The sequence below is a fragment of the Miniopterus natalensis genome, chromosome 11, assembly GCF_054644295.1.
Source record: "Miniopterus natalensis isolate mMinNat1 chromosome 11, mMinNat1.hap1, whole genome shotgun sequence".
NCBI classification, from domain to species: Eukaryota; Metazoa; Chordata; class Mammalia; order Chiroptera; family Miniopteridae; genus Miniopterus; species Miniopterus natalensis.
Window position 1 is genome coordinate 74,894,259 of NC_142091.1, and position 27,877 is coordinate 74,922,135.

A 27,877-nucleotide genomic window follows, 5' to 3' on the forward strand; every position below is an offset into this window, starting at 1 on the left:
TTCCACCGGACTTGAACACCCTCTGCCATGGGAGCTGAGAGATAAAGCTGTAAAGCTCTGACTTGGTGCACAGTGGAAGTCAATTATAAAGTTACCTAAGGGCCTGGGGGGGGGGGGCTGTACTTAAGGGGGGATGACAGACTTGAAGAGCAATGCAGCAATACTGTGTGTAGAGGACACTAGTAAAGAACTTGCACATCTATTTTCTCATCTGCACTGAGCATAAGCACATTTTTAAAATATTCACTCGTACTTAGCTGAATCTCACTTAGCCGACGCTGAGCTGCATCTCAAGGATGGCAAGACACTCTATGTACAGTGGCAATTATTTACAAGGAGAAAAGTCTGTAATAAAACCATGGAAAAAAAAACAGCTGTAACCTACTTTTAGCAGAAAATAATCACATACGGTTTTAAGGTTTTTACAGGATGCCTGTCAGACTTTTCTTTCAGCTAATTATCACCACCATTTAAAACTGAACATAAAGATGCTCCCCCAGCTTTATATTTTAGTAAGAACTATCCTGAGATAAAGTAAGAACACAGAATTAAAACTGACAAGACTCTCAAAAGCTTTTGCTGCTTTTCTTGGTTCACATATAGAAAATCTTTCTGTAGCAAAATACTTTCCTTTAATGTCATTTAAAATTTTGCCTGAAAGTAAAATTGGCCATCTATTTTCTAAAATTCAACGTCTGTGCCATTCAGGATGAAGACTTAACATTACCTAGTATTCATTTTGTGTGTCTGAAAACCTAAATAGGGGTCAAGGACCAAACTGGTGGCGAGGTCGTCATTTTCACAGAGCTCCTTGGCGGACATCCCCGAGGACGGCACATAGCGGCTCTGGCCTTCGAATCCCGAGTTGCCACTGCCTGTGAAGAGAAGAGAAGAGCAGCTCAGATGGAAAACGACTGAAGTCTACCTTAAAAACCTACGGCTAGCCATCAAGAACTAAAACTAGTTCAGTCAATTTCAATAATGGAGACTGCAGCACTATTTGCATAACCGTGAAACCAAATGCAGTAAACTAACCCAGTGACTGAGAGTATTTTGGTTGGCAGGTACCATCAGATTTCCCAGGAAGAGGGTCAGTGAGTCTTTGCTCAGGCGCCCGGCCCCTCCCAGGAAGAGCTGAGGCGGGAGGGGATGTTCCCTGGGGTAGCGAGGCCAGGGCTGGCGAGGAGCAAACAGGAGGGACATGATACTCTCTGCAGTAGGGGCCGGAGGGTAGACTGGGTCGTAAGTACCAAAAGGAGTCGAGGAGTTAACCCCAGCTTCCTGCTTTTGGGCAGATGAGTGATTATTATGTCCATTTGGCTGGTGACAGGCCCAGAGGTTAAAAAACTTGCCATGATCAGAGCCAGGGAGTCGAGGTGGGAAGGAAGAGAGAGGGGGACAGACCTGCCTGAAAAAGTTTTGAATGAAAAATAGGGAAGGCAACCGAAATATATCTGTGACTGAATAACTGGGTTGAACTGTGGAAGAGAAACAATGTAGAGAGGAAAGGAGAACGAATGTGCACGTGCGAAGTCCCATCAGCGCTGCCCTGAGTGTGATGTGCGCGTCGCTGACGGTCTCGCTGGCGTCAGTGACGACGCCAGCAGCACACGGATGAGCCTCTCAAAAAGTAAAATCAAGCGCGTGTATGTGAGTCCCTGCCAAAGGGGAGGTGCGTGACTTGCAATCAAATCACTCGCATGTAGGTCTGTGAAAAGCTCTCCGATCATTTCCTTTTCTGTAACAGCTTTATTGAACTATAACACACATACCGTAAAATTCATCCATTTAAGGTGTACAATTCAATGTTGTTTCTTTAAATATATTCACGTAATTCTATAAATACCACCACAATAAATTTTGGAACATTTCATCACTCCCCCCAAAACCCCACAGCCATTAGGCAGTCACTAGCTGCTCCCTCCCAGCCCCTGGCAACCACTGACCTAGCTTGTTTCTGTGGATCTGCCTAGTTTGAAACGTCACAGAGATGGAATCATACGATACGTGGGCTTTGTGTCTGGCTTCTTTCAATGGGCACGGTGTTTTCCAGGCCCTCCGAGTTGTGCCACACCACACATCAGTACTTCATTCCTCATTATGGCCAAATAATACCCTGCTGAACGGCTACACCGCATTCGGTCTGTTCACCAGCTGATGGACATTTGGGCTCTTCCCACTCTCCGGCTATTATGATTGTTTCTATGAACCTTCACGTGACAGTTGTGTGCACGTATGTTTTCAATGCTCTCAGGTACCTCCCTAGGAGTGGAGCGGCTGGGTCACAGGGTAACTCCACGCTTCTGAGGAACTGCCAGACTGTTTTCAAAGTGGACGCACCATTTGCATTTCCAGCAGCCGTGCATGAGGCCCCGAGTTCTCCCATCCTCACCAACACCTGTTTCTGTCCCCTTGATTGCAGACATCCTGCTCGCTGTGAAGTGGTATCTTATGCTTTTAATTTGCATTTTGCTGATGGCTAAGAGTCCTTTTTTTCAGGATTGTTTTAGTTATTATGGGTCCCTTAAATTTCCATAAGACTTTTAGGATCAGCTTGTCAATTTCTGCAAAGAAGCCAGTTGAGATTTTGATAGGAAAGGCATTCAATCTGCAGATCACCTGGGCAGTACAGCCCTCTTAATATTAAGTCTTCTGTCAATGATCATGTGATGTCTTTCTATTTATTTAGGTCTTTTGAAATTTCTTTCATTGTAACAATGTTTTGTAGTTTTCAGAGTGTAAGTCTTACACTTTGTTAAATCTGTTGCTCTATTTCCCTTTTTGATGCCAATGGAAATAAAATCGTTAGCTTCAACTCCGAATTGTTCATTGCAAATGTACAGAACTACAACTGATTTCTGTATACTGACCTTGTATCCTGCAACCTTGCTGAACTTGTAGTGCTAAGTTTCTGAGTGGGTTCTTAGGAATTTCTACGTACACAATCATATCACCTGCAAACAGATTATTTTACTTCTAACCTGGATGCTTTGGTTCATTTTCCTCCCTAATACAATGCTGAACAGAAGTGGTGAGAATGGGTTTTGTGTCTTGTTCCTGATTTTGGGGAAAACCACTTAGCATTTCACCATTAAATAGGACATTAGTTGTGGGTTTTTCAAAGATGTCCTTTATCAGGTTGAAGAATTCCCCGCTACTCCTAGTTTGCTGTATGTTTTTTCCTGAAAGGGTGTTGGGTTTTGTCAAATGCTTTTTCTGCATCTACTGGGATCACTGTATGGCTTTAGTCCTTCATTCTCTTGATATAACGAATCACTTGCTTTTCAGATGTTAAACCAACCTTGCATTCCTGTGATAAATTCCACTTTTCACTTGTTGGTGGATATCTGAGGATTCTGGTAGCAGGATAATACTAGCCTCACTCAACGAATCAGAAGTGTTCTTCCATTTTTATTTTTAACAGTCTGTGAAGGATTGCTGTTAGTTCTTTAAGCATCTGCCAGCATTCACCAATGAAGCCATCTGGGCCTGGGGTTTTCCTGTAGGCAGTGTTTTGCTTTTTTCCCCTTCTAATTACTGATGCAATCTCTTTACTAGGTTTATTCTGATTTTGTATTTCGTCTTGATTCAGTTTTGGTAGTCTGTTACTTTCTAGCAAGTCTTTCATTTAATCTAAGTATCTAACTTGTTGGTACACAGTCGTTCGTAATATGGTTATAACCCTTTTCACTGCTGTGCAACAGCAGTCATGCCTCCTTCTCATTCCTGATTCTTCCCTTCTTCTCATCAGCCTCATGCAAACGTTTGCCAATTTTGTTGATCTTTTCAAAGAATCAACTTCTAGTTTTATCGATTATCTCTGCTATCTTAATTTCACTCCATCATGTCCTTCCTTCTGCTTGCTTTTCTTTCTCTCATGTTTTAGGTAAACAGCTTATTCATTGAGATCTCTCTTCTTTTTTTAAAATAGGTGTTCACGGCTACAAATTTTCCTCTAGGCATTGCTTTAGCTGCACCCCATTGGTTTTAGTATGTTGCATCCTCATTTTCAATCATCTAAAAGAATTTTCTCATTTCCCTTTGATTTCTTTAACCCATTAACCAATGGAGTGTGCTGTTTAATTTCCACATATTTGTGAATTCCCCAAATTTCTATTATTCATTTCTAATTTTACACCATTGTCATCAGAGAACATATAACGTATGATTTCAATCCTTTTGAGTTTACTGAGGCTTCCTGCATGGCCTAGCCCATGTCTATCCTAACAATGCTCCATGTGCACTTGAAAAGAATGCACATTCTGCTGTTGTTGAGTGTGTGTCTGCAGGAACTGGTTTAGAGAACTGTCTTCTTTCCTTGTTCTACACATTACTGAAAGTAGGGTATTAAAGTCTCCAAATTACTGTTGAGTTCTCTATTTTCTCCCCTCAATTTTATCAGTTTTCCTTCATGTACTTTGTGGCTCTGATGTTAGACGAAGTCACTGCAGTTTATCTAAGATGGAGCACTGCTTGTTTCTTATCATTGGCTCTCTTTTTGCACCAATAACATTCACTGAGATGCTGCCCATCTCCATGCTCTCTGGGTTTTTCCAACCTACCACTTTAAATCTGTCTACACTTGGGAAAGTGTAGTTCATATAATGGTCATTTTCTAAATTCTTATGTACCTCCAAAAATTAAACTAATTAAGACCTTTTTGCACTATGATGCACAAAAGGAAGCCAATAGTAATTTGCTTAAAAAACAAAAAGTTTAAGAGACGCCTAATTTACTGAACAGAGCCAATACCACTGCTATAGTCACTACACTTCTCAATTACTTCAGGTTTCCGTCACATGCTAAGGGGCGAGGAGAGAAAAAGAGTCCATTCAGTCTTGGACTCTCCCCCAATCTTACCCCAAGCAGGAATTTCTGCCTGTTTCTTTACAGAAATAGTGACCTGAAAGGTTAAGGGCAGCCTGGGCCCAATGAGTAGCATAAACCCCTAAAAGGTAAGAATGAAATGAATTGGAACTGGAGGAATCTATCTGAAACTGCAGCATACCCCAGGCTAATCCAAACTATTGGAGTAGGCCGATTCCAACATAAACTAAGGCTGTTCAACAGTGGCTAAATTAACCACAGGAAAATTAAGACATAGAAAAAGCTGTACTCCTTAACATGGCCATACACTGTTGGACAACCTTCATATAGCTGTCTACTTAGGTTTATACTTATCCTGGGACAATTTACTACTCTTAAAAGAACTATGAGACATGTATCAACTCTACAATTTCTCAGAACTCTCCACAAGCAGTTTCATTCTTACCAAGAGGTACAGAAGTAAAAAAGTAACTTAATATCAACAGTGCCTCACTGTCAAGATAGAGCACTGTTCACCCTATACAAATAGAAATTTGTGAAGCTGCCCTAAACTCTACTTATCGTGCAAATTAGAGCTAACCGTATTATTCATATCACTGTACGTTTTCAAAGGCAGACACATTTATACTTACATCAATACACAAATACAGTTTGAACTTTTAAGAAATTCAGTTCAGTAGCAGTATTTTAATAATTTTTATAGAACAGATTAACCAGTTAGGTATAAATTCTACAAAATATAATTTAAAACCATGGATATAAAAGCATGACTCACGTTACTATATTAAGCATTAAACTGAAGTTGTACACATGTTGATGAGAATAAAAATTGATATAACTTTGAAAGAGTAAAATACTATACTGTTAACTGTGTGAGAACATAAAGAACTATTTTGAAAACAACAGAGAACAGAATATATTACAAACTGGAAAGAATTACTGCCCCATATCACAATCAAAAGAGCGACAGTTTGAGTGTGTACATACATCGGCTCGACCTCCTCTCCACTGCGCTTTTGCCAGCCTTCACGGTGTCCTTTCCCGTGTGCTGTAATTTTGATTGATTCTGCTGATGGTCATTAGACAACTTGCCTCCATTTCTCCTGCCATTCACCACCATGTTCTTGGATTCTCCCAACCACTTCATACCCACAGACAGCCTGACCCAGGTGCATTTAGTCACTCTCTTCAAATAGCTTAGAGAATAATTTCAATGTTCTCTCCTAACAGAAACAAAATATGAAAAACAAAACAAAATGGGGAGGTAAATACATAAAGACCATGCTACACAGACCCCTGAGAAAGATACAGAGTATTAAAAGTAATTTAGTAATTAATGTTTCCACTCTTTAGACTACCTCGGAGCCCCGGCCGTCCCTATCACGCTGAGGTCTGCAGCGTCCCCAGGCCCTGAAGAGGGACTTGCTCACTGCTTGAGCTTTGAATAGCAACTGGTCCACAGTAAGCGCTCAGTAAATGCTTATCATTCAGTTACCATTAAGAATCATCTTTGCTCCTGTTATGCTCATATCTAGGTATAGCTCAATAATCTGCTCAAATCACACGTTTTGGTAACATTCTATTAACTCTATGAGTAAACTACAAAGACATTTATTAACTCTTGTCTACAACAGTTTTATCACAACTTTTAGCTTAAAGTCAACACTCAAGGATTCAGGGGTACCTTACCAAGGAACAGCCCGTCATAAAACGTCCTCCTTCGTGTTCCTTTACAACGGCAACAAAAACTGGGAGATTCTATTTGCTCATATAGAAGTCTCTCTCCCTATATGATGTTAACGAGCTGAATTTGGGAACTGAAGGATTTGGACAGTGAGGGATCCCTGTAATTTATAAGGACGTTTGGAAGTGAGGGTGTAACAGACTACGTTTGCTGGTAATGGTGCGAGTGAAAGGACGCCCATGACACCCCCCATTATGGAGTCACGCTTTCAGTGTAAGTCGAGCTAAAAGGTTCATAAATGGGCCGACACTCCAACCAACCGAGCCACCCGCCAGGGCTGGAAAGAATGAAGAGACAAAGAAACAGCAAGTCCTCTCTCCACAGAAAACCCTTAAGTTCCAACCCAGAGCCACAGTCAGAGACAGAAAGCGGCAACCTGGAGGGAGGCCCAGCATGTTCCAGGGAGGCCTCCAGCTGAGCCTGGTGCACGCGCCAGTGTGGGAGCCACTGCTCTAAGCTTCTCAGCCATTCCCCCGATCAGCTGTGAGGGCAAAGGGCAGACGCCAAAATTTTAAGGAAAATTATGGAGTAAAAAATTTTAACCAGAGGAAATTGTACCTACCAACATAATTTTTCCCAAGATTAGGAAAAGTTCACCAATAAATCATTCTCGTAGCACACTTCAGTCCAGTTTGTAGAACACAGACTGAGATCCTCTCTGATACATAATTTCAACCAAATGTGGGTTAATGATCCAAAGTGGAACAAATCCATAACTTCAGGTATGAGACTGCACGTGTCTGGATATATTCTGGCAAAGGCTCCAATACTCTCCACGTGTCCAGATAATGACAGCTCATTTATGGCAAAAGACAAGTGAATACCTGTGAAAGCAGTTCTAGTGAAGCTATCAGAAATTTGGGGGCTATTTGTAATTTCTTAGCTCAGGCTGAGTATATATAATAAAAATGCTGTCCGTTCTTTGTTTGCCCTGCCCGAGTGTGGGCCCGTCCTTGCTGGCGTGGTCTTCCTAGAAGATCTCACGTGGGGAAGAAGAGCACTTACATACTAAAGGTGGGGATGGAATTTCGGAAGCTAACACAGTCGATACGATGGCAGGCTTGGGGAGACAGGCTGAAGACATCAGGTGGCGAGCAAAACCTAGAGGCTTCCTGGCTCCCATGAGGGTGCCCCCCAAAGTAAGCAGGGGTGCACCTCTCTGGCCTAGAACACAGCTGGCTCTCATGGAAATGCCACCATGGGCTGGGCCGGGCTTGGCTGACAGGACTAAGCTAACTGGCCACTGACTATACTTAGAAGTAAAAATTACCTCAAATTTATCCCAAAACTGGCCGAAAAAAAAGATTTCAACCATTCCTTAAATGGCCTAACAGCTACAAATCTTTGCGTGTTCTGATCTCCCAATATAACAATGTCGGGGAAATTATGAGACACCTGCTCTATTCCAGACACTATTCCAGGCACTGAGGATACGGCAGAGAGCAAAAAGGGTTCCTGCCCTCATCTGTGCTTATGTTCTAATGAAAAAAGCTCTAGGAAACAACAAACTCACAAATAAATGCCAGCACCTTGGAGAAAACAGAGCAACTTCTAAGTGGCAGGAGATGTTTCAGGTGGCACAGGGGCTGATGGGGGAGCGCGAAGCAGAGGGCACGGACGGACGCCGCCGAGGCCGTGTGTCAGGACCAGCGGAGCCGGTGCGGGGGCAGAGCAGGGGTCAGGAGGGGGCAGACGGGCCACCAGAAGCAAGCCTGCCGGGACGTGGGCACTGACTCGGTGAGGCGCAGAGCGGCGACCCGATCCCAGTTGCTGGCTGCTGGTGGTGGAGAGGAGCTCACAGAGGATGCTTCTGAAGAAGCTGTTCTAAGGAAGCTATTACTGACTGGGGGACAAGAGAGCAGCACTGGGGAGACTACAGCGGTGAAGCCGAGGGACACTGGCGGCCCGCAGCAGCAGAGGCAGCAACAGGCGCTTGGTTTCAGGGTCATTCTGAAGGTCTTGCTGGTAGGTGGGATTTGCCAACAGCTAATGCAGAAGAGAAGACTCAAATACGCCTCCAAATGGAAGGACGGCGTTAGTATTTACGAAGGTGACAGAGATGACAGGGAGGTCAGGTTTTGGGGGTCAGAGTGCAGGAGTTTGCTTTTGGTCACGTCTGAGATGCCGAATCGGGATCAAGCGGAGAAGATGAAAGCAGCTGGACACCAGGGCCCGGGTGCAGGGCGTGCAGGTAAACCTGGTGTCGGTACTTGTGCCACGGGACGGAATGAAATGACCCAAGAAGTGAGTGTAAATAAAAAGTCTAAGGACTGAGGGGCCACCCCAACACTGAAAGATCAAGATAAGAAAGCAGCAGCACAGGGTAGTGCAAGGAGCCACTCGCGAGGAAGGAGAAGCGGGCAGAGCAGGGACCAGCGCCTCCGGAGGCACCGGCCAGCCGGCCCTGGCAGCCAGGCTCCGAAGGCAAACGCCTCCTGTGAGCTGACACTCAGGCGGCACAGGCCACTCGCCACCTGTGAGCCTCTTTCAGAAACAGCAGAGAACTTCTAAAATGGACATGATGTCTTGAAACACGGGCTTGTGGGAACAGAGGTAGGCAGCAGAGAGGAGATAAGACATAATGAAAGAAGAGAGTCCTAAATCTTATGTCATTTATTTCTAGTAAGAGAAAGAGAGTGGAAATTCCACATGCCAGGAAAGATGTATGTAAATTAAATTCAGAGGGTGGGAGATAGGAATACGTTAATTTGATAACAGTATGCCTTGAGAGAGTTTATAAGGATCATTTATATTAAAAAACACTGTTTTTGGCCCAGCCGGCGTGGCTCAGCGGGTTGAGCGCAGTCCCAGGCACCAGGAAGTCACCAGTTCGATTCCCCGTGGCCGCACATGCCCAGGTTTCGGGCTCCATCCGCAGTGGGGGGCATGCAGGAGGCAGCCGATCGATGCTTCTCTCTCACATCGTTTCTCTCTCTCTCTCTCCCCCCCTTCCCCACTTTAAAATCAATAAACAAAACCGTTTTAAACAGATAGATTAGACACAGATCACCTGAGTGTGCTAATGGGGCGGAGCTCCTCAGGGTATCCTGCAGGCTCCGCTCCCCCTATTTCTGTGAGTGCTCACAAAAGCCACGCAACCGGGCTCTAAGGAGTCGCAGTGCGAGTGCCCCGCACCGGAGGCTCACACTCAGTCCGCAGGAAATGAAGAGTCACCTTAAAGGTGGCGAAGGAAGCACAAGCTCAGGTCCTAGTACAAACCGTAAGTAAAAGGGCGGGCTCCTCATGGTAATACAAGCAACCAGCAAAGGAATAAAACAGGAGCTGCACCTAGTGAGGGAAGCATTTAAGGCACCACGTGGAGCTGTGCCAGAGGCAGCTCCAACCGTGCTGACACGGGTACAGGAGGCGCGCAGGCCCGCCACCCGACTCCACACCAACAGCAGCACGCTGTCTCTGAGGGAATGGTACTAACATCACCCCCAAATGGTTACAGCAAACCTGTCCATGTATAATTGGGGGGTGGGAGCAACAGCAAATACTCTGATACTTGAAAAAGCTTCAAAAGAAAGCACAAAATTGTTTCATAAAATGTGCTTGGCACAGGTCTACTCTCAGCAGTGATGGGCCCTCAGCAGACGTCAGCACCCTCACCACTCCCCCGTCCCCACGGACACGGGGGTCAGCAACTGCTGAGTGGCTTCTGAGTTCACTGCTCAGGCCCAACTTGAGAGCTGTGGTTCCAATCTTTTTTTACTTAAAGCTTTTGGACAGGAGTTTTTTGCTAAACATTCTAAACCAAACCAGGATTTTAAAAAATCTATCAGAAAAAGAAACACATTGATTCTGAATGACTATCGATAATTTTAACATAACTCCTGCAACACTGCCAAGCGCCCTCCAACCAGTTTACGTGCTGCACTTGTCTGCAGCGCATCTTAGAGGAGTCACCCGGGGCAACGAGACCATCCCCAAGGGGTGACTAGGAAAGGGTAACACAACAGGCCCGGCTGGCCAGCCACCTTTTGGAAATCTTCACTGACAAAAGGCAAAGCAAATATTTTAAGTGATTCAGATATAATTTGCTAACAAAACAATTCATACCAAACAATTAATAGTATGAACCCGAAAGAATTAGAGCACAAGCCATTTCTACCTGTTTCAGGACATATTCTTCAAGGGGCTCAACTTTTCAAAACGAGGACGTATTATTTTTGTAATAAAAAGCTTAAATATATACATAAAAAGAAAAAAGATCACAAAAGCCCCTCGGCATGGAAGTTAAAACCAGTTTCTAAAACCTTAAGTCAACAATTCCAAACTCGGGCTCCTGGAGTGGCGGGAACTCCACCCTTCACCAAAACGCTTCCACAATCTGACGTTCACACCTGGGCTGTGACACTCGAGTGTATGACCCCCAGAGTCCCGGGAGCTTTATATTTAAAATAAGCACAAGGAAGCTGAACACAAATAAAAAGCACAGAGACGAGAGAGAGCTCTGTCCTAAGAGGACGCAAGACTCCCCGAAGAATCAAAGCGCCCCCTGGACCAGGAGCAAGCCCCTCTGGCTCGTGCCACTCCCAGCATCCACCACTTAGTGAAAAACCAGCGGCACCTTCTCGGGCCTCACGGACCTGGCCTGTCTCATATGTGAAAAGCACATGCAAAGCAAAAATAAAGCATTTGGAACTGTTAGGAATTACCACTGAGAGAATTTACCTCGCGCACAACGATGGCCTTGCAGATCCAGCCCAGCGAACACTCCAGACACGGCCTGGTGCACGTCCCTCTAGACTGCCGGGCCCGTGCCCGTGGGATGCTGCCAGCCCGCCCCAGTCCCACCTCTCGCCCTCCATCCGTGGGCTGCCTTGTTATACGCCTTACCAGTTCTCCTTCACGGTGCTTATTACAACTGTACTCGCTCCTTTAGGCAATTACTGGATGGCGCTTGTCTTCCCCACTGCAACATAAGCCAGCTAAGGAAAACTTCTGTATCACTGGAACCCAGCCTGACACACTACAGGTCCATTCACACCCCCTTTGCAGCCTCAAACCTAAGTGCTACGTATAAGCCCAAGTGGTCATTAGTTCTTTCCCTCAAACCTAAAATTATAAAAGGACCCTACAATATATCAAAGCATTCCAATTGGTCTTTATCAATGGCTACTCCAAATCCATCTGCAATCAATATATATCCAAAGTTCCATGGAATCCTCTAGTAATAATTCACATAATCAGGAGCATTTGTGATCAATACCCCACCATAAAACTACAATGCATTTGACAGAGAAATTGTTCAGTTGCCAATTTGTTAGAAAACTACCATGAGTTCATGAACACACCTGTAACCTTAAAACTTGCTCCTGTAAGTACTGTTGTCAGAAATAAACTTCATTTGTGCCTGGCTGGCGTGGCTGGGCAGGTGAGTACTGACCTAGGTTCCAGGAGACAGTGGTTTGATTCCTGGTGGGAGCACATGGCCAGGTTGCGGGATAGATCCCCGGTGGGGGCCACGCAGGAGGCAGCCGATGAATGACTCTCTCTCATCATTGACGTTTCTAGCTCTCTCCTTCTCCCTGAAATCAATATATATTTTTTTAAAAAGGGAAGAAATAAACTTCACTTGAGAATTTAGATGACTTGTCAGAGTTCAACTAGTGCTACTTAAGAGAAGCTTTGGGGAGTTTTGTTTTTCTGACTTCAGTTAGGCCTTCACCTAAGGCCTAACTGTTGCTGTAAGACTGGAGGTGTCATGCAAATTCAATGCTGACTGGGTATCTAGCACCGAACTCCAGAGTAGAAAGTAAGTCTTTATAGGAACCTGTAAAATAATTACTCATAATGTTATTAAAAGTATCACTTCTGCCCTCTTTTGCCAGCTTTTGTAGAGTCAAACTCATTCGCATTTTGCTTCAGCCAACTTAACAGCGTTCCCAAGCAGCTCAGGTGGTAAAGCCCCCTGGGGACAAGCAAGAGAATGGCCTGATTCCCAGCAGTTTCCCACCAATTCATAATGCCACTCTGCCCACCCTTTCAGGACGGCTAGAGCACAGCTCCACTCATTACGCTAAACTGGTTGCACTAACTGCTCTGAAGCATACGGCAGTAGGCTGAAAACGACCCCAAAGATATCAAACCTGCAAATGTTAATTTATAAGGAAAAGGGCCTTTGGAAGTGTAATTAAATTATGCAATTTGAGATGGGAGAGGTTATCCGGTGGGCCCTAAATGCCATAAGTGCCCTTATAAGAGAGGGCAGAGGGAGATCTGACCTCCCCCCCCTCACCCCCCCCCCCCACACACTCGAGGAGAGGCAAAGATTAGGGTAACGTGTAAAAGAGTGAAAGCCACAGTCACCAGGCGCGGGGAGCAGGCAAGCAGAGTCTCTCCTGGAGCCGTGGAGGGAGCCCTACCCACACCTGATTTTGGCCCAGTAAAGCTGACGATGAATGTCTGCCCTCCAGAACTGAGAGAGAATACACTTCTTGTTTTAAGTCACCAAGTTTGTGGTCATTTGTTACAGCACCCACAGGAAACTAATAGAGACCATGAAAAAGTAAACCAAAGTAAAAATGCTTTACAGTTAACAGACTTCAGAAACACATAAAATTCCAACGTAGCCCAGCCCGGCGTAGTTCAACCCAGGATCCAGGAGATCGAGGTTCGATTCCTGGTCAGGGCATATGCCCGGGTTATGGACTCGATCCCCAGTCAGGGGCATGCAGAAGGCAGCCGATCAATGACTCTCTCATCACTGATGTTTCTCTCTCCTCCCCTTCCTCTCTCTGAAATCAATAAAGATATATTTTTAAAAAAATAAAATTCCAATGTATCACAGGAAAAAAAATTTTAAACACCTTTAAAAAGTTTTAAATACACTTTAAAAAATAGTCATTTCCCCTCTTCAACTGCAGGTATGAAACACAGCTGCAGAGAGAGCTACATGGAGTTTGAAGATAAAGCTGGAGTCTCAGTCACACATGTAGTTACGCACTTTGCTTAAGCCCAGGTACCTAAGACCTTCCTTGGAAGTATTATAATTGATCATTTTTACATTTATATAAAATTTACAATAAAAATGAAAACGAAAACTACTAGAATTTTTCACTTAGCAGAACTTTTTCAAAAATTGATTTGTGAAAGGGAAAAAAAATATCGATCCTTTGTTCCATTTATTTACGCATTTCATTCATTGGTTGACTTTTGTATGTGGCGACTGGGAACTGAACCCAAAACCTGGGCATGTGCCACGACCAGGAATCGAACCAGGGACCTTCCAGTTCACAGAACGATGCTTAACCAACTGAGCCACTCTGGCTGGGCTAGCAGAATATTTTAAACAGCAAAATATACACTACTAGTAAGTCAACAGACATTTACAACACTACAGATGAGCATGTATTTTCTGTGTCCTTACAGAAAATACTGCTTTATAGTTCTTTATTTACTCATGTCCGATCTATATCACAACAAAGGATTTTACTTAAGAAAGATCTGTCTCTCCAATTGCCTCGGTAGGCATTTTTAAAATAAAGGTTTTAGCTGATGTAGTTGTTGAGGGAAATTCTGAACCAAACAAACAAACCTTCTTGCCCATCTGTCCATATCTGACCCACCTGCTTACCTACAGGGCTTCAGAATAAAGTCAAGGGTGCTTCCTTTGTTACTGTTTTCTGAGACCCAAACATTTTACTTTTTTATAAACATGCCACCTAGTGTCAAAAGTCTGCAAGTACAGCTCAGTTCCTCAGGAGCTCTGAGGTAAGTAGAACAAAGAATCAATTCTTTTTTTAATATGTCTTTATTGATTTCAGAGAGAAGGGAGACGGAGCGAGAGAGTTGAAACATCAATGATGAGAGAGTCATTGATGGGCCGCCTACTGCACGCCCCTGACCGGGGATCGAGCCCGCAACCCGGGCATGTGCCCTGACTGGGAATCGAACCGCATCTCCTGGATCCTAGGTCATTGCTCAACCGCTGAGCCCGCCCAGCCGGGCAGAATCATCAATTCTTACTGGGCAAAGACAAGGGCGAGAAATACCTCCAAAAGCCAATTCTTGGGGTGGGTCACGCAGGCCAGGACTGAGTTTGCCAGGCGGGAGCCTTTGCGGGAGGCAGTGCGCACAGTGGTTGAGGACACGGCTCTGCGCAGAGTCAAAGCCCCTGGGTCCCACCCCAGCTCCCACTCATTACCCTCTAGCAGTGACCACAGACAAGTCATTTAACCTCGTTAATTTTATTAGTAAAATGAAAATAGGGCCTACCTCCTCAGTTTACCAAAAGGATTAAATGAACAGATTGCTAATAAAATAAAGGTACCCCGCTGTCTCTTTTCAAGCAACTAAGGCAGAAACAGAGAGGGCCAGGCATGTTGGCGCATCCTTCACAAAACCAACAGTCAAGCAGGAGCTTCCCCTCCACTTCCCGCCCTACCTACTGGAACTCCCACAAGGGAAAAATCACTTCGCCTCATCCATTTAAAAAGCACAAGTTTTCAAAAGAATAAACAAGGACCAGGGGTGGGAATTTATGCCAGAGGCAAGGTCCGCCTCTCTTGCCTACTGCTCCTAACGAGAAGGAACGTGCTCTGGCAACAATGTAGACTTAAAAATGACACCCAACTACACCTCACAATTAACATGCAGAGCGACTACAGATTTTGTTAGAGTGGAATTTAGCTTGTTGTGTATCTGGTAAAACATTTTTTCTTACTGTAACCCCATTTTTTAACCCCATTTTTTCTTACTGTAAACCCCAATAAGTTGTAGCTCCTCCATTCATTTAGTGCTTCCTATATGCATTTTATCATTTAATTTTCACACCCTGTAAAGTTGTTGTTACACAGATGAAAGGTTAGAGAATTTGCTCAACTTTACTCCAGAAAGGATCCCACTGGTAGAAAAGCATGTGACTGGAGACAGAGAGAGGAGTTCGAGAGTTAAATGCAACAGGAGCAGTGAGTGGGAAGAGAGAGAAGCGGTGTTTCAAATATAAGCTTGGCGAGGCCTGGTAACAAATTAGATTTAGGTGGTGAGGGACAGAAGGGAATTCCTAATGAATCAGAAATTTCTAGTTGGGGTAGAAGTTTTAGTTGGGGTGACTGCAAGGTTGCCATTTACTGAGTGAGGGACTACAGAGGAAACATGTTTGCAGGAGAGATGAGAAAGTCTGGATTTGTGACATTTCAGGGGGTGGGGGCACTACCCAGGTGAACTGGCGTAATGTATGAGAGCTCAGGAGAGAAGGTGGCTGGGAAGAGTGTCACATTAACAAAAAGGGCATCACAGAACTTCAGAGCAAAAAGCCTTAGAGTAAAAGGAACAGGCTCAGGGGGATACATTACCTGCCTAAAGCAATTCACTTCTTCTGACAACGCAATGTGCTACCAATACATGAAACCAAACTTTTTTTTTGAGCTTCATCATGGGCAGTTAACTGAAAGAAAAGGGGAGGAAAGAGAGAAGGAAATAAAGTGAGCAAGAGACAACACCGGCCCTGGGAGAGAGGTCTTGCCGGGCAGCATCCCCCCTACAACGTCTGGGGCTCTGTGCTAAGCGCCCAGCACAGCGTCCACTGCACGTTCACGTAACTGCCTGCGGGACGTGAGTGAAGAGCTGAGTGCTGCGGGGAGGCCTGGCAGCCTGGCGCTGGGGGACACCGCTTCACACTAGTTTCTGGCACCACTATACGCTATTGCTCGCACCGTGGCCCGGGGTCTGGCTGAGGACTGCGTGTACCGTCTCCGCCCCACCAGGGTCCTTAACATGTGCAATGTATTAAACATACTCGCTCACGTGCAATAAAAAACTTCATTACACAATAACCTCTAAGGCAGGACTATATCCCCGTTTTACAACTGAGAGCAAGCCTGAGAGAACTGGAAAGAGCTAAGCCGAGGCTGGGATTCAGAGACTGCACACTCTTGACACCATACAAGAAAGCAACACAATCCTGACTCAAATTTTTAAACATACAGCAGGGCCTCCAATAATGTCATTTTGTTATAACCCCGCAGAGATACCACAGGAGCTTAACTCTTGTTTGTATCAATTAGCCGCCAGCAGAACTGGTTCCTACATGCCATTTTGCTTAAAGCCACAGAACCTATCGATGCCGTTAGGTGAGGACCTACTGTACTTGGCTTCATGTCTGAGTAAGACCCTAGAGCAAGAGGGACCTAGTTCTGCTTTCACAGAGCTCGGAGCACAGTGTGGGACGGGAGACAAACAATCCAATAAGCATGAAACCATAAATTCTGGTAAAAGCTATAAAGGACGTTAGGAGACAGGATAAATAACGTGGGGACAGACGACAGGCTGGATGACCAGGGAAAAGACATCAGAAGCATAAACACAGAAACAATCACCTTTTTGTGTGTCAAAGCACCCCTGGTATCTGCTTATATACAACGAACAAAGAGTTTCTGAGGCAAGTGGCTGGCCCAAGTCCTCCTGGACCCGAGCGAGGTCTGGTTTTGCTTCCTTTTCAAGGGAGAGGGGAAGGTGGGTTTCCATACGGCCTCTCTAGCCCCAGACGTCGTGGCCCACTGGCTGAAGGACCAGGCCCCCCTTTACTCCTCAGTCGGGGAGCTTCGCCTTTCTAAGAGTAGGTTAGTTTTCTTGCTAAAAATCTCTCTCTCTCTGCATCGTGCCACATAAGCATTTCCTTGAAAATAAAAATACACCTCAGGGATCATTAAACTCTATCAGATACTTCAGCCTTGTTATACAAATCAGACAGACAAAACGAATCATTCTGCAGATTTAGAGTCCACTCAATCCAGCACTTAATCAAGGGCCTACTGGGAGCCACTGGGCACTGTTCATGGTGCTGGAATATCAGTGTCCCGGGAACACTAGAGGGCGCAGGAGAGACTCAGCTTCCAGGGAAATCGGTCCACAGAAGAGGAGGCAGGGTTTCAGGCCCTTCACTGCAGGAATCTTTTGCCTAATACCTGAGAGGCAACCCCAGTGCCATTAGAGATCTGCTGTTCCTATGTTAGAGACCAGGTGTTCCTATAAAGAAGCACAATTAGAACACAGATCCGAGGGTGTGCCAGCTTGGCAGCCCTGTGACATAGGTGAGCCAGGCAGTTATTGCTACAAAAGTTCAGAAGTGAAGCTGCTTTCCTGAAGACAAGCTGATATTAAGAGGTAAGGCTGGGCCCGGCCGGGCGTGGCTCAGCGGTGGAGCGTTGACCTAGGATCCAGGAGACCGGGGTTTGATTTCCGGTCAGGGCACATGCCCGGGTTGCGGGCTGCAGCCAATCAATGACTCTCATCATTGATGTTTCTATCTCTCCCTCTCCCTCCCTCTCTCTGAAATCAATAAAGACATATTAAAAAAAAAGAAAAGAAAAGAGGTAAGGCTGGTCTAAAACCCTGGTGTCTAAGCTGCAGCCTGGGGATTTACTCCGATATCTGAGCCGCATGTGCATTTCAGAAACAAGGAGGCTCATGACTGAGGAGTGCCTCCCAGGCTATTTACTTTTGTCTTTAGTGTGCTGTTATAATGCAGAAAATAAGACATCCTGCAGAGATGCAACTGACAAGTGTGAGCCATACAGACCTTAAGAATCAAGCTTTTGGGACCACTGATATGCCAGAGTCTCTCAATTCTAAAACCCAACGGACTGTAAGCTATACCATCAATTTGATTTTTTTAAAGTAGTAAAACTGTATGGAACATACAGATGAACTATGTAAACTAATTAGTCAAAATATGATTAAAATAGCCCTTAGAAGAAAACAGGGTGGCAATTAAATGTAAAAGATAAACCACTATATAGGATTGGAAATGGTCTCAAATTAATGTTTAATCATTTTACAGACAAAGAAACTGAAGCCTGGCCCTATCAACATCTTATATAAATAATGACAGAGCAAACAGAACACACGGATTGACACTCCAGTGGTTCCTCAACTAGTCCCAGAATTACGTGTATATACAGCGGCCAGTTATACGCAGCCCCAACCTGGCTGGCAGACCAGGAGCCAGAGACAGCGAGCGGCCAACCTGGCCCACGGTCCTCCGGACCCTTTAGCACCATGAAAGGAAAACTATGAAGCAAAACATAACTTAGAGCATCAATAATTATGGAAGTCTGACTTATTTCCTTTTGCGAGAATACTTTAATTAATGCAAATGGTTCCTGGTTCCATCACCAACTATATGCAGATAACATACCGACGCTAACTTCCTGCCTCTGGGCAGCGTGGGGATCAAAAGCTAACGGCAGACATTAACGTGGATTAGAGAAATAAGGCGACGATTCTTCCTGAACAGATGGATTCTCTCTATGGCACGCCTTTAAAACAGTAAAATCTGTAATGCATTTAAAATAAAATGTGCGTGACTAAAATTTGGAAACATGTCTACTGACAAAACAAGGTATGTTTGTAAGTGAAAAGTGTTCTTTAATCTGACTAGAACAAAGAGAAATTCCAATCGTATTAATAGATAAATGCTGGTTTAGGTACTGATGAGGCATAACCTTTCCTCTCAGCCAACACTTCTAGGAAACACTCTATTATGGGGTACAAAGGGGATTATAGTGAGAACTAAAGTGACAGATTTGTAGACATTTTCTTTTGGGAGGGGATGTAGTGCTGGCAGAAAGAATTTAAAGAAAGCTGTTAAACTGCCCTCCTGTTAAAAATCCTTCAGACAAAACCCTAGGGTACTCCCTCATTTTGCGACCCCTTCCTTGCACAGCTCGCTCAATGGAACTCAGCCATTGAAGCTGCACAGTTTCTCGTTTCAAACTTAAGAGCTTCTCACAGAAAGTATGTTTTTAAGATTTCAAAGTCGGCAGTCTCCCCAAGAAAAAAGCTATTTTCCAAACCACTGTGTTCTAATGTTTAGAACTCCCCAATGCTTACAATTTAAAGTACTTTGGCTAGTTTTAAGTTTTACCTTGTAATAATCTGAGTTTGTGTTTTTTATAGCAATTAAAACCATTTCCTACACCAAGATGTGTCAGTAAAATAAGTTTTCATCCCCCCACCACCAAATAAAAACTAAAAATCAAACTGAAAAATTAAGTTACATCTTATACATAAAACATTTCTTTTGCATAGAGCTGCATGTGAGAAACAACTACCCTACTCTGCTCTCTCCCTGCATTTACATAGTATATCTATGTAACCAAGAGTGTGTCACAGTGGGATAAAGACATGGTCCTTGTTTGTAATACTGTGTGGCAAACAATTAGGAGTATTCTAGGGCTGGCAGTCCTGTAACTCTTGCCCACGGAGAAGAACTTTGGAGAGCGGAAAGTAAAACTCACATAAAGTAATGGAGTCTATGTGATTTATCTGAAAGGATTTGCTCTCATAAGCAATGGGCAGGGTATTCCTGTGGATGGGGAGCTGTTCAGATGCTACAAACACACAACAAAAGTCTCTGCAACACAACCGGGCCACATACCCATGCCCTATAACAAACTGATACTTATGTAAAGAAAAATCAAGTTCAGTGACATATTTATATGACCCAGGGAAAAATTTACAAACCAACATCCCCCACCACAATACTCTGCTCAAAGACGTGCGAACCACTGGCTACCACTTCCTTCACATGCATATTCTGATGTACTCGCAGCCCAACCTACGCCGCCCAGTACTGCCCACTGGTGTTCGGTTCAAGCATGGAGAGTTCAAAGCACAAGCAGTTCAGTGTGAACCAAAAGACTGATGAAAATATGGGCAAGAGAGCACTTGGAAGTGACTTTGAAAGAGTTCAATTTCAAAGTTTATGGGTAACAAAAACAGCCCTACTCTACTCTCTAGGTAGTAAAGAGTAAGTATCCATAATATTCATTCTCAACCTAAGTTTTGCTAGTGACAACAGTGTTTCTAATAACATTAGAATGGACGTTTTGAAAAAATACAAACTACTGAACTTGGTGAATTGGAGGTTAATAAATTTAACACTTTCATCAAGTGTCCATTGAACACCTTCTCTGTACCTGCCTCCCCCCAAACAGAGGACGTAAGTAACAACTCACAAGAGAGCTGAGGCAAGGGCAAGTAAACCACCAAATACAATGTAACCACTGCTCGGGGAGCACAGGAAGTGTGCGTTCTCCTGATGGACCAGCCCAGCACCTGCGTGTGCCACAGAGGTTTCACCCAGGAGGTAACACCGTCCCCGGGCCTTTCTGAAGGGTGAGTGTGAATGGGGGGAGAGGGTGCAGCAATGCGGGGCGGGATGCCACCAAAAGGCGCCAGGCACGGAAACAGCGGGGCTAGTGCACAGCAAAGGGAGAGCAGGATGTACAGGGTTTAGACACTGAAAACTGAAACACAGGCCTGAGTTCCCACACATGCTGGGATAAAAGCGCGTATGGACTTTAATCCTTGGAATAAAGATAGGGAGCCTCAAAAATGACAGGGCCACACCTACAGTTGCTAAACTTTGGCTACAAAGTAAACTTGTATCTATTGCAGATACAAGTAACTCTTTAAGGACACTTTTCAATGTGCTCAATTATCTGTGGTTATTTAGGGCAAAAACGATTTCCCCCTCCCTTTTCAAAACGTTTGCGCTTTTACTAGTAATCATGCAAAGTTCCAGGCGTGTTCTCAGCGTTACAGGCTTCAGGAGAAGCGTTTCGGCGGCGCCAGTCTCCTCGGGTGAGCGCAGCCTTCGGAGCGGCGAGGCCGCGCTCGCTGCGCCGTGGAGCGGCCTCAACAGCTCAGATGCAAAAAGGTCCTGACGCGAAACCCCGGCCACAACCCTCCGGCCCCTCTGCCCACTACTCTGAAGACTCTCCCGGGGGTGGACTTCGCCTGGCCAGTTCTTAGAAAATTAACTTCAAAGAACACATTTTCACCCCCTCGGTTCAAGGGACGCGAGGTTAGCGCTCCATCCAGAACCGGGTCAAACGACCCGAACAGACAGCGAGCGGCTCCGGGTCCGACGCGCTCCTACACGGTTCCAGCGAGGCGGCCCCGGCGGTCACCGCGAACACACGTCTCCCCGGTCCGGGCGGCAGGGACGCGGCCACACAGCGTCCCGGGCTAAGCGGAAGGACAATCACGCCCAAGGACCCGCGCGGCGGCCCGGGACCGAGGCGCCGGCCGGCGGAGGGGCAGCGGCCGAGGCGCGGCGGGGCCCGGGCCGGGCGGCCGAGGGGCGGGGAGGGCCGGGGGCGGCCCGCGCGCGGCGCCCGCAGGAGCTCGGGCCCCAACAGCACGGGCCGAGCCGAGCGCGGCCGAGGCGCAGATTGGGCGAGCGCGCTCCCCGCTGCCCATTGGAGAAGAGGGAAAACAGAGTCCCCCAATCGCGAGCGCCGCGCCGCTCCCCGCGTGCGGCCGCCGCCGGCCCGCTGCCCGCCGGCCGCTACCGCTCCCTTCCGGCGGCGGCGCCCACTGCAGGCCCCGGCCCGCGGCCCCGGCCCGCCGCCCCCCCGCGCCCGCCCCCGCCCCGCCGGCGCCCCCGCGGCCCGCCCCCCGCCCGCGCCCCCCGCCCGCCCGCCGCCCGGGCCCCGCTCACCCCCGGGCGCCGCCCGCTCCTCGGGGCGCGTCGAGCCTCCTCGCCAGGCCGCCGCGCCGGGGGGTGGGGGCGGGGGCCGCGCCTCCCGGCGACACTTCCCGTCCCCCCAAAAAATTAATCACCAAAAAATAATTCCAGAGAAAAATGGAGAGTAAAATCCAAGATGGCGGCGCGGCCGCAGCACCGCCCGCCCCCTCCGCGGCCAGGAAATGAGTCCCAGCGCGGCCGAGCCCCCCGCCCCCCGCGCCGCCCCCGCGCCCGCGGCCCCCGCGCCCCGGGCCTCACCTCGCCTCGCGCGCGGCCGCGGGGTCCCAGAGGCGGCCGCCAGCTTCGAGGCTCGCGTCCCGGGCGCCGGCGCCGCGCTGCCGCCTCCTGGGCCGGGCGCCGTCACCTCATAGCCCCGCAGCCCGGCCGCCCGCGCCGCCGCCGCGTCGCCGCCCCCGGTGAGCCGCCCGGACGCCGCCCGGGGCCGGTGGAGAGACACGAAAAGGAGTGCCCGCGGCCGGGCGGAAGGACACGCGGCGCGCCCCGCACCTCGGCGCTCCCCGGGCCTGGCGGGGGGAGGCGGAGACACCCGGGAGAGAAAGGAGTCCCGCGGCGCCCGGCGGAGGGACAACGGGCGGGTCGCGGTACCTCCGCGCAGCCTCGCGGCGGAGGGATCCGCGGGGCGCCGCCGGGATCCCTCCGCCCTCGCTGCCCTTTAAATCGCGCAGGAGGCGGCGTCCCGCGCGCCCCTCGCCGCCGCCTCGGCCCGGGGTCCCCGCCGCGCCCCCCGCGCTCGGCCCTCGGTGCCGCCGCGCCCCCGGGACCGCGCGCTCGGGCCGCCCCGGGGGCTCCGGGCCGCGGCGCCCACCGCGCTCCCGGCCGCGCCGAGGGGAGGCCCCCGCGGAGGCGCGCCCCTTTGTGTGGAAGGGGCGTCGGGGCGGCGGGCGCTCCCCTAGAGCCGGCGCGGCTGCCCCCGCGCCCCCGCGCGCTCGGGGGACGGAGCCGCACCGGCCGGGCCGCCCCCGTGGGCCGGGGTCTCCTGGGCACGGCGGGGGCGCCACCTCCCCGCTCGCTGGGCAGGGCAGGGCCGGCGCCCCCCGCGCAGCCCCCCAGGTGCCCGGGCGGGTCGGGAGGCGGCGGCGCGGCGCTGCCCTCGGGGTCCCGCAGTCTGACGACCGTGACCACAAAGTGACAATAACGAGAGCCAGCCCGTGTCACTCCCTCCTCACAGCAGCCCCGGGAGGTGGGGCCCTTGCGGTCCCCAGTTACGCGCAGGGAAACTGAGGCACGGAGCAGCCGGGTTGGCTCTGCGGCGGGACACGGAGCCTCTGGGGCGGCCGCAGGCGCTGGGACGGGGTCCCCGGGGGAGCAAAGGCCCAAGGGGGCCGCCGGGGAACGTGGGACCTGCAGGTGCCGGGGGGGGGGGGCGCGGGGGAGACGCACCACGGAGGGCGGGGCCACCTGCACCCACCCAGGTGCTCCCGCGTCCTCCGTGGCCGTCGCCGTTGCACGTGGCGCTCGCTACCCCTCCACGGCGCGGATCGCCGAGGGTGTGTATCCAACAGGGACAGGGGCGGGCCTGGGTCCCCTGGCCCCCCTGGTCTCCTGGCCCCTGCGCCCCCGGCCCCCGGGCCCCGCTCTGCAGGCCGACTTGGGGAGTGGGGGTGGCGCAGAGCCGGCCCTCCCTCGGGTGACGGTAAAGGGACCCAGGCCCTTGCTCCCGGCGTCCTGTGCCGCTCTGCAGCCTCAGGCTCATCTGTGGCATCAGAATCCCCCTTGTCACTAACAAATGATTGCTCCTGTTTTATTAGTTTCTGATTTATCACTACATTTTCCAGTCTTTTCAGAGTAACTGGCTCCAAATAATCAAATCGCATCCCACTGAGACTGCCTTTGCCCCCCCACACACACTGGATGCCCATGGGAGGGGTGCACACCTGTCTCCCCAATGGGCCGCCACAGCCTTGCGTGGACCCACCAGGGCCTTGGTGCCTGGCCAGCCCTTCACAGCCTTGAACGCATTTCCTCCACACGCCAAGCTCTCCTGAGTCCGCTCCGGCACCGCGGTGCTCTCCGTGGAGCCCTGGGGCTGGCACCCAAACCCCAGCCCCAAGAAGCCCCCTGACTCCCAAGATGCTGGTACCTCCGTTTAGTCACAGCCCGGTGCCAGGCCAAGTGCACAGGACAGTGACTGACAAGCGAGCAGGCCCGGCCCACAGCCTGGCACGGGACAGTGAGGGAACCCAGGCAGAGCTTCCTTCCAGGATCCCCAGCTGGGGGTCTGTCCCCCCGCCAGGCCCCCTGCATGGCCGGCTGCTCTTCCAGCCTCAGCTGAGAGGCCCAGGGCAGGCAGAGCTGAGTTGGGGCTCAGAACCTTGATGGAGCCTTGCTGAAGGCTTGGTGCCTTTGGGGGTCCCCACCCAGGGAGGCCAGGGCTGGGCTGGTCAGAGGGCACAGCCGGGAGTGGCCCTCGAGGAAGAATAGAAACTGAACTTTCCACAATGAGTGTGGCCAGCTGGAGGTCTCCTCCTGCCAGCTGGCAGGGGTGGGGACAGGAAGTAGTGTGGCCAGGCACCTGCCCGGCCCTCACGTGACAGGAGCCACTGGCATTTACCCTGCGAAGCCTCTGGATGCCCCAAAGTGGAAGTGCTAAGCCACAGAGGCAGTGGGGCCCCACCAAGCCAGGACAGACGGAAAGATATTAACAACTAAAGAAAGACCTAGTCAGCGGAAGGGCCTGGCCAGCCCCGGAAGCCTCAGGAGTTGCCAGCCCAGCCCAAAGCTGACCTGAAAGCGAGGCCCTCGCCAGGGAGCTGGCCGAGGCCGTGGAGCCCATTCCAGTCCCCCAGCAGCAGGGCCCAGGGACACTCCAAAGACCCAGCCTGGTCCCATCAACCCTGCATCAGTCTCCAACTTCCCTTCTTCAAACGCCAGGTTCGCCCAGTGACTGGAGGGCAGGGGTTTGCTCGCTGGGATCCTGTGCCCACAGGAGGGCCCACAGGTCCTGCTGACCCCAGAGTTCCAGGCAGGGTGGTGGGCGGCCTCTCATTGTAAAGTGTCATGTTGGCCCTTGGACTCCGCGCCCAAGTCTCACCGGGTCCCCCATTCCTTCCTGGAAGACAGGACTGCTCTGAGCAGGGATCCGAGACTGGTGGGAAAAGGGCAGGGGGATACCCAGGGCCATTCCCGCAGCCCATCTGGGTGCCTGCCTGAGCACCACTAGGCCCCCTGCATCACCCCGACCTTCCACCTGCCCCTCCACCGCCCGCCTCCCTGTGACAGACGGACCCACACCTCTGAGAGGCCCAGTGACCTGCCCACAGCCCCGACAGCAGCCAGACTGGCAGCTGCAAACCGGCTTGGAATTAGGTTGAAACCCCAGCTCCGCCACTTGCCAGCCACGCAATTTGGAGCAGACGAGGTAGCCTGTGTCCACCCAGTCGTCTCAGCCCTTGGACCTGCTGCAATCGAATCTCACTCATAGCTTTAGAATCGCCTTGTACTTAAGTTCGCAAATTCCTCTCCAGCCCTGGGCCTCGCCTCTGCCACCACTTAGGTGTATAACGGGCATTTCAAACACAGAGCGGCTAAAATTGCACACGCACACACAGGTACACACGCATGCATGTACGCACACAGACACATACACACAAACACGCGCGGAGTCCCGCCTCTTGGTAGCCGGACCGCTGCTCAGGCCTGACCCCGGCTTTCAGCCCCCTCCACTGCCTTCGTTTTCCTCGCGGGAACACGTCGCCGTCTAGCACCTGTATTTTTATCTATTCGCGTCTGCGGCCCTCCCTAGGCCGTTCCTCCCTCCCTCCCAGGCGATCAGCCCCTCGAGGGCAGGGGCTTTGTCTGCCTATTCCCTGCTGCGTCTCCACACCCAGAGCAGCGCCTGGGAGCCGGGGGAGAGGCTCAGGCCCTGAAGGACAGGCCCCCTCCCAGGGCTGCTGGGGGCAGCTAAGGAGGTGGAGGCAGGTCTCTAACCTAGGTCCTGGCTCCGGGCTCCAGCCTCTTCTGTTGAGGAGGCTTCTCCGCCAGGCCCCCTCCCCCCCTCAAAGTGCACAGACCCTCCCCTGCCTTTCGGGGTCAGGGCTGCCCCGGGGTTTGCGTCCACCTGGCCACTCAGACGGCCCCGGCACAGCCCTGAGTCCCTGAGGGATGAGATCTTTGGGGTTCCCCCCACTCATCCTGTTTTATCTTCCCACCACCACCAAAAAGAAGCCCAGCCTACCCCCCCCCCCCCCATCCTCTCGCACACGCCTGGAAGTAAATGCAAAAAGAGAAACTGGTTTCCTCAAGGACAGGCAAAGCGTAATCTCACTGCTTTTTCATAATTTCCAGCTTGCAGGAGGGTCCAAGTGTAACACAGAACTGCTATTCCTCGGTCATCGGACTGTGTCGCCACCCAGACGCTCCGTGACCTCCGACATGGTCGGGTGTTTCCTTCCAACTGGGTGACCCTCTGCAACCGGGCAGCCCTCCACCAAACCAGGCTCCGAGGAACGGGCTCGAGAAATTAACACCCCTGCCCTGCCCGGGTGGCTCAGTGGGTTAGAAGGCCGTCCCGATCAGCAAGGTTGCGGGTTCGATCCCCAGCCAGGGTGCATACAAGAGTCCGCCAGAGAATGCATAAATAAGTGGAGCAAGAAATTGACGTCTCTCTCTCTCTCTCTCTCTCCCTCTCCCTCTAAAATCAACAACAAAGGAAATGAACATTCCTAGGTCGCTGCCGTCGAATCTTCAGACGGCATCCAAGTCCTCCCACCGACTCTAATAACGTCCTGGACAGCAAGGGGGCCTGTCCCGATCCCGGTTGCCTGGGCTGTGGGGTCCCGTCCACTTCCTTCCCTCTGCAGCTGTCTCCTCTCTTTCCCTGACTTGCCTGACTTTGGCCCCCCCCGGAGGTTACAGGCCAGTTATTTCGTGGTGTGTCCCTCCATCGAGGTTTTCTGAGGGCTCCTCATGATTAGACTGAGGTCATAGTATCTTTGGCAAGAACGTCACAGAAGTGAGTCTGTGTTCTTGTCGCATCCAGTCGGGGGCAGAGGGTTCAGTCTGACCCACGAGGGATGTCCCCGTGGGCCACCTGATGGAGGACTGTCCTCCAGGCTTTTCCACGGGAAAGTCTCACCTCCTCTGTAATAAGCAAGTGCTCCGGGGAGGTGCTGTGAGGGGCGCTCAGCCCATTCCTCACCGAGCTTCCCGCGCACTGATAGGTCTGCACCAGCGAAGGCGTATGGGCTCCTGTTTGTTCAGTGGGTTTTTTGTTTTTGTTTTTAATGTGTCTTTATTGATTTCAGAGAGGTAAAAGGGGAGAGAGAGAGAAACATCAATGATAAGAGTCATTGATCGGCTGCCTCCTGCACGCCCCCTGCTGGGGATTGAGCCCAAAACCCAGGCCTGTGCCCTGACCAGGAATCAAACTGGTGACCTCTTGGTTCATGGGTCAGCGCTCAACCACTGAGCCACACTGGCTGGGCCAACATTAAAAATTTCTAATAAAAATTTTTAAAAAAGAGAGAGACCGTCTAGTGTGGCTGACACCTGTCTTGGGAGCAGTTTGTCCGCTCAATTAGACCCTCAGAAATGAGGGGGAATCTGGAAAAAAGTGAATGGAACCGGGCTACTGCTCAGCGAGAACTTCTCCACCGTTTCCAAGGCTGATCCACCGTTTCCAAGGCTGATCTCACGGTTAAGTAAATTTTGCAAAATACTCTTTCCTCGGGCGTTTCCCAGACTTTGCTTCTGGGAACGACCCAGGGTCAAAGGGCGGGTTCCGGGTTCAAGGTGCCGGTGAGGGACCGACGGTTCTTGCTCCCCTGTCCGGCACTGTCAGGCTGGCGGGTGCCAAGTTTTGT

General features: G+C 49.8%; 1 protein-coding gene across 3 annotated transcripts in view; it reads right to left on the reverse strand.

Annotated features, from left to right (window-relative positions):
- KMT5B (lysine methyltransferase 5B) overlaps positions 1–22,381 on the reverse strand; it is a 48,621-nt gene extending 26,240 nt beyond the window's left edge. The window contains exons 1-3 of one of the 3 annotated variants that reach the window (XM_087822048.1): positions 22,314–22,381; positions 5,815–6,050; positions 728–875 (exon numbers count right to left, since the gene is read on the reverse strand). In XM_087822048.1, the coding sequence (XP_087678174.1) occupies positions 728–875; positions 5,815–5,974 (308 nt within the window). In that variant the 5' untranslated portion in view covers positions 5,975–6,050; positions 22,314–22,381. Of the gene's footprint in view, positions 1–727; positions 876–5,814; positions 9,471–22,313 lie in introns of those variants that run through there. The other 2 variants (XM_016213457.2, XM_016213458.2) reach the window with 2 other exon arrangements.
- Between the last annotated feature and the right edge of the window lie 5,496 nt (positions 22,382–27,877).